At 31.1% G+C, this 11,138-nt stretch overlaps 1 protein-coding gene across 1 annotated transcript; it reads left to right on the top strand.

Annotated features, from left to right (window-relative positions):
* The first annotated feature begins 5,676 nt into the window (after positions 1–5,676).
* LOC21396649 (coatomer subunit zeta-2) lies at positions 5,677–8,334 on the top strand. Its single transcript, XM_010089413.2, has 6 exons — positions 5,677–5,844; positions 6,513–6,672; positions 6,924–7,071; positions 7,193–7,270; positions 7,439–7,523; positions 7,937–8,334. The coding sequence occupies exons 1-6, from the start codon at positions 5,833–5,835 to the stop codon at positions 7,994–7,996; spliced, it is 543 nt and encodes a 180-aa protein (XP_010087715.1). The 5' UTR covers positions 5,677–5,832; the 3' UTR covers positions 7,997–8,334.
* Positions 8,335–11,138: the final 2,804 nt, after the last annotated feature.

The raw sequence follows: 11,138 nt of genomic DNA, 5'->3' as shown, positions 1-11,138 counted from the left end.
AAAATTCCCATTTTGCCCTTTGTGTCTGGTAGAATTACAAGGATGACACGGGGACATATGGACCTATAATTCTGAGCTCCAATGAAATTAATAATTAATTAAACACTTTAATTAATTAATTAATTCTATTAATTCTAATAGTTACTCCACTATAAACTTGGAATTGCACTCTCGAAATTATAGACATAAATTACTTCTAAACTGTGAAGTGTCCATTTGATATAGTCATTGCATATAGATCAATCCTCCATAAATAATTCATAATTAGAGTAAGGTAAAATCCGTTAACCTCTCTAATTACTTCTTTATCCTTGAGTACCATTGATTCTCTAATGGACAGTGATTCATAAAACACATTCATGAATCGGAGCTCCTACTGGTCCAAGTACCGAATCAACCATCAAGAGAATTATTTATCTACTTCTTTCTTAAGAAGGAATGGATTCTATCTCGTGTAATAACATTCCCGGCTACCTACTTCATCATGTCTCCAAAATACAAGGAATAGGATTCAGGATCTCAGAATCCGTACCGAGTAAATCAAAAGACACAAATCCATAAATAGGAGTCTGTTAAGAACTCAGGATTAAGATCATCCTATATATGACCATCGGTAGACTCAATTAGAATTTCTATACTTAACGAAATTATTAGAAATTCATATTGTGTCTGTGTCCTTGTTCCACATAATCTCATTATGCGAAATACACTCATTCAATATCTCACCATATTAACAGTGCGGATAACACCGTTCCATTCTAAATGGGAATGACATGTATAAATAATGTTTTAATTAAAGATTTCAAACTTTAATTAAATTCATTATGAACATTGCTTTTTGATTATTATCCTTAAACATTATCCTCTCGTATATAACACTTATATACAATGTTTAAGGTTACATAAATAACCATGGAATTTTATTGATATTCATAAAATATTCATAAATATATGCACATAAAATAATGAATAAACTCTTTTATTAAATAAATAATAAATATCTTATTACATCTTATACTTCTAGGACACCATTTCCAACAGGAATAATGTTTAAACTTTACATCATTAGAAATAAGGTTTTTGAAAATTGTGTGTGAAAACGATTAACGAAGAAAGAAGGTTTAGCATTTTCCCTTTGAGAAAATTTTAAATTTAACAATTATTTTTTTTAACTCTATTATTTATGTCACTATATAAAATTGTGACGTTACTATAAAAATTAACCTACAAGATATGAAATAATAATCTACAAATTACAAAAAAATAACTTGCAAGATAACATGCATGTTATTAATAGTATAAATTAAATTTAATAATAATGATAGAAATAAAATAGTATATGCCATTTCTGAAAATTCCCTTTCTATGTCAACATGTACGTCACTCATGACTGGAACGTCTGCACTTCAAACGTGTGCACCGTATATATTTCAATATTAACTATCAATTATATACCATTTCTGCTATCATATGTTTTCCTATAAGTTTATAAGCGAAAAATAAAAAATAAAGACCATTTGGACAAAAAGCCTTGAACTTATAATTAAGGATTAATTTTGCTTTAATTACTGGCTTAAGTTGCGCCTATATATCATGTAACATATTTATGAAATATGATCATGCATGTATTCCATCATTTCTTAATCAAATTTTTTCATTAGTTAGTTTATTAAACGTAATGATGTTCCAATTCTTTATAGGGTGTGATTTTAGAAAAGAATCGAAGCTTCTGTGGCAGCTAGGTTCATTTATCTTGCTGGTGGCGTTAAGGATTACTGCTCAAATTTGAAGCTCAAAGAGAGATAATTTTGGCACGACAAGAAAGAATTTCCCAGTGTGGGGCTTAATTTCTAAGAACACACAACTTATCAAGGCCAAAAATCCACGCGTGGATCGATGAGGAAGAACTTGATGAGAAGATTCTGCGAAGCCTAATTGACGCAATTTTCATCGAGGAAAATGCTCCTTATTTATTGCTGAAGTAGATATATTTTGCTTTATGTTGGGTTTAGAATAATGATTCGTGTCATGGTTTGTGGTTCGTTATAATATTTTCTCTTACAAAAAATACACATAAATTGAGAATGATTTTGAATCATGATTCTGAATTTATGAACCAAACGTTCATTTAATATTTGACAAACCGAAAGCAAAAGGTTCAAAGTTCAAACCTTTTAGCCTTGAGATTTATGTATGTACAAGTTTTAGTTAGTCCATGTTAATGAGTGGATATTTCGTATTTGTTAGTTTACTGATGTCCCGAAAACTTGACTTGTTAGATGTTCATTGATACAACGCTAAGATCAGTGACGGAGTTAGGATTTATTGATAAAAGGGGTTAATTTTTTTTTATTTTATCAAGATTATACTAATATGTATGTATGCAAATGGTTAGCCTAATAAAATGTAAAGAACTATTAAATTAAATGAGACTAAATCTAATTTATACACATATCTACTATATTAAAATTAAAACTACTATATTAAAAAATAAAAAAAAACAAAAAACAAAAAAGCTACCCCGACCACCGATGGGGCTTGTAGAGTAGTTATTCTAGCAAACTCCTCGTATAATATTTTCCTCGATCCTTTCTAATAGTTTGTCTTAAAAAAATTAAAGAATAAAAAATTATAGTTGAAAATCAAGATAAGAATACCAATACTTATACTTAAACTGGCAGACAATACCAATACTCAATCCATTAGACACGTCACCACGCTCAACAAGGTTGGTTTTGTGCGTACATAAACATGCATAACGAGAAAAAAAAAATGAGGTCACTTTATACGAATTACGAATATGAATAATTGAGAAAAAAAAAATGAGTTTCTTGTACTTCATAGGACCCTAATCCCAGACTTCATAATAGGAGTGCTCAAAATTCCAGTGTTCATTAGGCCCCGTTCACTTCGCCAATTCGAGTTTAAAATTCGAGTTTTGCTACAGTAAAAAGCTCTCAGAAACAGTCACATCTAACTTTTTTGCTACAGTAAAAAGCTCTCACATAACATCACATCTTAACTCGAATTAAAAACTCGAATCAGCGAACTAAACAGATATGCATGTTATTTTGACACAAAAATGGTAATTAACACATTTTGGTAACCGAATATCATTATGCTATGTTCTCCTTTCAACACCTACCTGAAAAAAATGACAAAAACCGAAACACACTAATAGAATGAGGTAAATTAAAACGCTTTAACAATCACGAACTAAAGTGATAGATTTAAAGTAAAATTCGGGGACCATCTCTAGGATTAATCCTAAATTTGTTTAAGTTTATGAAAAGATATTCTTCTTTTTTCCTAGTTATTGTTCTTTTTTTTCCGTTTCTTAAGGAGTTTTTTTTTTTATTGGAAAATAATTTTAAGGAAAAGTTTTTGCACTCTCTCCCTTTTTTTTTTTGTTTTACAATTTTTTATAAGGAGTTTTTCTAGTAGGTCATACCTGCATGTAATACTTATTTCTACTTATTAGATCATATTAAAATTACACCAGATTAAAAAAATATACATAATAGATAAACTAATATATAATTCGGTCCTTTTTCGTTTGTCCTTGAATAGAAAATCAAATCAAGGAATCAAGTTACATCTCTAAAAATATGCACTAGTTGTCTATGGAAACGAGATGTCACTTAAACATCTCTTTTTCAGAGACAAAAAAAGTGTTCTACAACATTCTTATAACGTCACATTTGTGATGTCTCACGGCACTCCAATTCTCCAACCACGCACAATAATAAAATAACGGGGGTCTCAATAAGTACACAAGATCATGAACTCATGTTCAATAAATTATATTTATCAACATCTTCTAATAAGTTAAATGAAAACAATCACAACACGATACAGACTCAGACTTGGTATTACACATGGTTTTCTATCCAAATTTGTGCTTAATTTACCAGCATTAGTAATTAACAATCAAAACTAAATAACTTGTAGGGGTGTTTAAAATAAATGATCTAATTGACTCGACCGAAAAACCGACAGCATTTAAACCGAATCGAGTGAAACTTTGAGATTTAGTTCTGTTCAGTTGAAACCGAACCCAACACGCTTAACCACTGCACCACTGCATCAATTAATAAGAATCATTAAAGGAAATCTAAACAAACTCCAAACCAACAACTGGACCGAATTCTTGTATCCCCTCACGTCATACACTACTCAATGCATCATACTCTTTACTATTTTCTAAACGCAATGAAATGCATCATCCTTTATACTACTCAATGCTTCATACTTTAGAAATTTTTTTCTAAACCCAATGAAAAAAGTAAGACAACGTGCCAGGTCTATATCTATATAATAAATACACGGGAAATAGTAGAAAATATGCCAATATAAAAAGCTTAAGAAAGTATATAGGCCAATTTTTAATTATATAAATTAATAGGCCATAATTTGTCAAGTTATGGTTCATAACCAGATAAGTTATGGACAATTATGGACAATAACTTATCGAGTTATGGTTCATAACCAGATAAGTTATGGACAATTATGGACAATAACTTATCAAGTTATGGTTCATAACCAGACAAGTTATGAACGAAAACAGTAATTTGGCCTATTTATTAACTTATGTAAACTATTGGCCTATTAATTTTAATTCATATCAAGTCTTGGCCTATTTCCCTCTTTCATACATTAATAGATAATCAATTTAGTACATTAATAGAGAATCAATGTTTTTCTCTCCTGCTCAGTTAAACTCTAAGAGATTTGTATTGAGGAACATGTTTGTAGATGAGTTATCTTAATCGGCTGATGAAAAAATTGATCTTTTTCCCGATCTCCCATATCAATTGTTGTCATCGCCATCTCCTTCTATCTTGCACCACACCATACCATTATCAGACCAAATCAAACAAAATTAAGCCTTGTTCTTTTCACAACCCAAGTTGTATTATTATAGTGTTTTCTCTTATAAAAATTTAAATTTAACTTTTTTATTACAGTATTAATCTCTCACATACACAACTTAAAGTTCTTAACTTAAGTTATAAAACAAATACACCCATCACCAAACAAATTATAAATTCGCAAATTACAGACCTCCAATTGTAGATCTTGATTGGTGGATTAAGGAAAGAAGATGAGAGCCATTAGAGGAGGAAGATGCCTATGTTGGGAATTATATATTGTGAAACCCTAATTACCTGGCAAGCCCCAATTTGCTATATTATAATTATATTTTGGTCCCTGTACTTTATAGAAATCATAGATTGATACTTCCAATGTACTTTCTTTTATACGGGCACCAAATAATTGCTTCACAAAAATAGTTTGGGAATGGGAAGTAAAATATTACTGTTAAATTTTTATAAGTGCGTTTAGAATTCGTTTTAAAATAATTTTTTTTTATAAAAATGAAAATGAAAATATTTTTAATATGAGACAGAAATTACTTTTAAAAATATATTTAGTAATTTTATCAAGAGATTATTTTTATTATAAAAAAACTCATTAATATCTCTCTCTGCTTGAGAGATGAGAAAATAAAAATAAAAAATAAAAAAATGACTATAAATGAATCACGTACATAATAAACTGCTATAACGATAACCATTTCAAACACGGCATATATATAAAAATATATATATATATATATATATATATATCTCTCTCTCTCTCTCTTTTTCTTACTCTCCTCATCTCCACTCTTTTTGGAATTTTCTTTGGGCGCGCTCTCTCTTTCATTTCTCTCTGAAACAAGTTAAACGATCAAATTTAATCCATATCATTTTCCTTAAAATATTAAAAAAATAATAAAAAAAAGCTCTGCAACCTCCAATCCTCTGATCTCATTATTATCCCATCGAAATGGAAAGCTCTGTAAGTGTCTCTTTCTGTCTCTCTTTCAACTTCTGCGATTTGGTTTCTTTTCAGATTCGTATTGAAGATCTTTTCTGATGATGAGCAAAAGCTCATTTCTTTTTGTTAAAGATCACTGCTTTACGTGACTATGACTAAATCAATCCTCTGTTTTCCTAGAAACTGTGAGCAAAATGATGAGATTTTGTAAAACCGAATGAAAATCCCTAGACTCTCGTCGCATTCTATTACGAGATCCCTCAAATTCCACATTTTCTCTCTAACCAAACACCGATTGGATAAATTGCGATTTTAATTAATAATTACTTTTCTGTTATCATCTTTGGTTGTGAATATCTGCATTGTTTCAATTTCCCGATTATAGATCCGTAAAAAAAAAAAAGTTGAAACACTACCATGAGAAATTCATATTAAGACAACGGCATAAACATTTTACCAATATTTCCTAAAAAAGGAAATGTTAACTTGGCAAATAAATCCTTAAAATGGGGTTTAGGATAGTTCTGATGATAGTTTAGGGTAGGAAGACAGTGACGGAGCCAGAAATTTTGGTAAAATAGTAATAATAATAAGATTATAGGAGTAAATTTTTTTTGTTTTTATTGGTTCTATTTGTGCTTAGTTTTGCAAAATTGAACCTTAAAAAGTTTCATTTTTTTCCCTCAAAGGATTTGAGTCCTTCTGTGAAGAACATTCTTCTATTAGACTCTGAGGGGAAGCGTGTGGCTGTAAGGTATTACTCAGATGAGTGGCCAACAAACAGTGCAAAATTAGCATTTGAAAAATCTGTCTTCACCAAGACCCTCAAGTCAAATCCTCGTACCGAAGGTATGCTTTCCTTCGATCTTATTCAAGTAACCCAACTGATTACTGTTATAAGACATGAAGGATTTGACTTTAAAAAATGAAAATTCCTTTTGTTATTGCCTTTATGCCTCCTACTTTGGAAAGGTGATGAAGCTTTAACTATTTCAGCTGAGCATATGAGAAATTTTTTGTCTTCATTTTTTCCAAGATTAAGCTATGCTAGATAATTTCACCTGCATTATTTACAAAACATTATTTTTTTTAATCTGCAGCGGAGATAGCAATGTTCAACAACAACATTGTCATTTACAAGTTTGTCCAGGACCTTCACTTCTTTGTGACTGGAGGTGATGATGAAAATGAACTCATTTTAGCCACAGTTCTTCAGGGGTTCTTTGATGCGGTTTCCCTCATCTTGAGGTGCTCCTACCAGTTATTGTTTTTGTCTTCGTTATTTTTTCTTTCCCGATGTTGTTGTTGCTGTTGATGTCTGATCTACGGTTACTTGTTTCCTGATATGGTGCCATAATTCCTTGTGTAGGAACACTGTTGACAAAAGGGAGGCGCTTGAGAACTTGGATCTCATACTTTTGTGCCTTGATGAGATTGTTGATGGAGGGTAAGTACTTGTAAGATATCTATAGTTATGTGCATGAGCTTGCGATGATTGAGTCTAAATCGACCTGCTAAACGAAACCTTGGTATCAACTACGATAGGTTCTTCTTTATGGAGGATTCTTCCCTGCAAATATCAATGTTCTGAATCCGTTTGATTTTGATTTTGCAGGATGATACTCGAAACAGATCCAAATTTGATTGCAGGAAAAGTTGCAAGCCATAGCATGGATGCTGATGCAACCTTATCTGAACAGGTAATGCCAGACGAATCTATCTCTCTCTAATGTTTGGTTCACTTGAAAGTTTGAAACAATTCAATCTACTGATTGTTGATCCGTATTTCAAAAAACGAAGAAAAATGTCCATGAATTGCCACATGGTGTAATCAAATACTGAATTTGACATTAAAGTTTGAGATACCAATTGGGAGCACTACCCCTCGTATGCCATATTTTTACGAACTTGTGTGCAATAAACCACTGCTGTGCGAGCTCCTATTATGCTCTCAAATCTTACTCTTAGACTTCTTTAAAATCCATTTCGTGGTTTCGAATCACAATTTGAACTTTTTTTTTTAACAGCTTTTGAACAAAACTTTTCGAACCTGTGAACCCGAACACACACTTATCTTTAATTTAATCCCAATTGTTCTTTTCTAATGTTGCAGACTATAACTCAAGCATGGGCTACAGCAAGGGAACATTTGTCCAGAACTCTCCTTCAATGAGTTTATATCAAGCAAAACTCCAAATAATTGAACTTTTTCTTTTTGTTATGGTACTTTTCTCCTTTTTCTTTGAAGGATCTCTTTAGTGTTCTCCTTTTATACTATTCTTGGGCTCACTTTCTGATGGGCCTACATGTTTTCTTCCATTGGGCTTTTGGGCCCTGTTGGGCCACGGGCATAAAGATCTTGAGAATCTGCTCCAATAATTAAAATTCATTCTTGTCCTGTCACAGTGTCACTCATGATTTTATTCTTTATTTTTTACCATATAATAGAGCATGGTAAGCTGTCTTTTTCATTACCTTCATTTTCTTATGTTTGGACACTCTGGTTGTAATGCTCAAATATTTAAATAAAGACTCAACTTTTGCTTTTTGTCTTGAGTATTTAAGGGGACAAGGGAATGACTTTCTTCCTTGCCCTTGGACACCTTTAAAAAAAAAAAAAAAAAGTAAAAAAATTATTCAAATATGCCCACACGCAAAGCGCAAATCATAGGCTTCTTTTACTCCACCAATCAAGAAACAACTGCAGTCCATAACATCTCCAAGTGCCCAACAAGCCAACAATTATTGATGAGGAGAAAATAATTTTATTGGATAATTGTAGATAACTACGATGGACTTTTGGGTTTTTAATGCTTGGCATTTGGCATAAATTAAAAGTAAACAAAGGTTTAATTATGTCCAATAAATATAGTTCTGGTGTCTTTTCTTTTTTTTTTTTTTTTTTTTGGTTTTCTTGTGGATCCTTTTCATTAATTTAAAAACTAAGGGCTTATTCTTTTAGAGTTTAACTTGAGTATAATTCTTGAGTTGAATTTGAGTTATAACTTGAGTTTGTGTTTGATTGTGTACATTTGAGTTATGGTTTGAGATAAGAATCTTTTTGAGTTTGTGTTTGAGTGAGTCAAAACTTGAATTTATATTTAGATAGTATTTTAATAAAAACTCAATGTTGATGAAAAATTTTAATAGGGTATATGGATCGGGTTTTATTCGTCTTTTTGTTGTCAACGCATAGAAAAAAAAATCATCTCAATCAGAATTAAAACGAAAAAGTTATAGCATTTTTAATAATAGAAAAATATTATTTATTAATTTGAGTTCGAGTTTCTAAACTCGAGTTGAAGAGGAAATTTGAACTCGAGTTTTAATCCTAAACTCAAGTTTGAACTCAAGTTTAAACTCGAATTTAAACTTAAAAGAATATAAACTCGAATAAAGTTGTAACTCGAGTTATTTTTTTTTAAAATTTTTTACTAAAAGAACGAGTCCTAAGATTTGATTTTAGAATTATAACTAGAGCTTTTGATGAGACATGTCCCACGAAAGAAACGTTTCTTCTAGAGCTGTACATGGTACTTCTGTCTAATTGACATTTCCTTACTGCTTAAGTTTTTATTTGTATATTAATTATGCCAAAAAGCAATATATAGTGAAACAGTGCTAATATATACCGACAAATATTTAGAATTTTTCGGGAAAAAAAATTGGGCTGGGTGATTTATTTACGGGAGAAAGAGAAAAATAGATTAAGATTTGAGATGAATTAAAATTAATAGGTCAATAGCTTATATAAGTTAATAAATAGGTTAAAATATTGTTTTCGTCTATAACTTGTCTGGTTATGAACCATAACTTGACAAGCTATTGTCCATAACTTATCTGGTTATGAACCATAACTTGATAAGTTTGTCCATAACTTATCTGGTTATGAATCATAACTTGACAAGTTGGTCCATAACTTATCTAGTTATAAATCATAACTTGACAAGTTATGGCATATTAATTTTTATAACTAAAAATTAACCTATATATTTTCTTAAACTTTTCATATTGGCTTATTTTCTACCATTTCCGTTTATTTACAACCCTTACTTAAGTAAATGGCCCTTTTTTTTTTCAAAATTAGGCCAATTGTTATTTTTAAAGTCAATCAATTCAGAAAGATCAATTAGAGCCCGTTTGGTTGGAGGATTCGTTCTCTGATTCGAATCATGATTTATGATTCGTTACAATATTTTCTCTCATAAAAAACACACGTAAATCAAAAATGATTTTAATCTCATGGTTCTAATTCATAAACCAAACAGGCTCTTAGTAACAGACTAGACTACGATCAATTATTGATAGACCGCAACTAAACAGTGATAGATTAAAAAAATAAAAAGGTAAAATTCGTGGTTGATAGACAGTAATTAATCAGTCATAAATCACAAGATAAACTGCAATCAATCAGTAATAGTAATAGATCATGGAAAAAAAAAAGGCTCAAACACTTCAGTCATGTACCAAATCAATCAGTAATAGTAATAGATCGTGTACCAAAGGATTACTTCCACATTTTCTTCAATTTAAGAAATCACAAAAAAGTAATATTGTGCGGCTCCAAAGTCCAACGTTGGCATATTTTCTGTCCAAGACCAAGAGCCTATACTCTACTTACACTTGACTTCAGACCTGAGTGAACATGACATTACCGTGCATTTCTGGCAAAATAAGGTTCCCAAATCATAAATTCTTCTAGAATGTCAGGTCGTGCGCACGTGTAGAAAACGGGAAGGTAAAGTCAATAATGCAAATTAACAGTCGTCGACGCTAGTGCTGGAACTTTAGACGGGCCGCCCGCGACCGTTCGAAAAGTCCGAGGATTTACCCGAGCCCGAACCCGACCCGCCCGAGATTTTGAGGCCGCCCGCCCGAGCCCGAATTTCTCCTTGAACGGGCCGCAGGCTTGTATTCGGCCGCCCGAGCTCGCCCGAATTGCCTGAATTTTTTAAACTTTTTTTTTAATATTAAGTTATTTATATATATATTAGTATTACAATTTATATATATATATATATTAAATTTGAAATGAACACACGAACTATATAAAAAAATTATTTCTTTATTAATTTTTAAATTTGTAATTCATGATTGCCTCATTAAAAACCTTACCAAGAAAAACCCAATTGGGATAAAAACTTGGCAAGGAAAAAAGAGTGCAATCATTTTGTGACGAATTACAAATTGTACAAACTTACATTGTTTATTAAATTACAAATACAATGTAAAAAGTAAATACATATTTACAAATTACAAATTTACAATTTAATTTGAAGCTGAGGGATCGTCTTCAAAATTAAATGTTAATCGAT

This window comes from Morus notabilis, unplaced genomic scaffold, assembly GCF_000414095.1.
Source record: "Morus notabilis unplaced genomic scaffold, ASM41409v2 Scaffold449, whole genome shotgun sequence".
In the NCBI taxonomy this organism is placed as follows: domain Eukaryota; kingdom Viridiplantae; phylum Streptophyta; class Magnoliopsida; order Rosales; family Moraceae; genus Morus; species Morus notabilis.
The sequence above is the reverse complement of the archived record's forward strand: the minus strand, read 5'-3'. Positions and strand labels throughout refer to the sequence as shown.

Excerpts from the sequence above, each read along its gene's own strand:
- LOC21396649 (XM_010089413.2), top strand. Across the intron at positions 6,673-6,923 it reads GTCAAATCCTCGTACCGAAG|CGGAGATAGCAATGTTCAAC; the intron begins GTATGCTTTCCT and ends TTTAATCTGCAG. Across the intron at positions 7,271-7,438 it reads GATGAGATTGTTGATGGAGG|GATGATACTCGAAACAGATC; the intron begins GTAAGTACTTGT and ends TTGATTTTGCAG.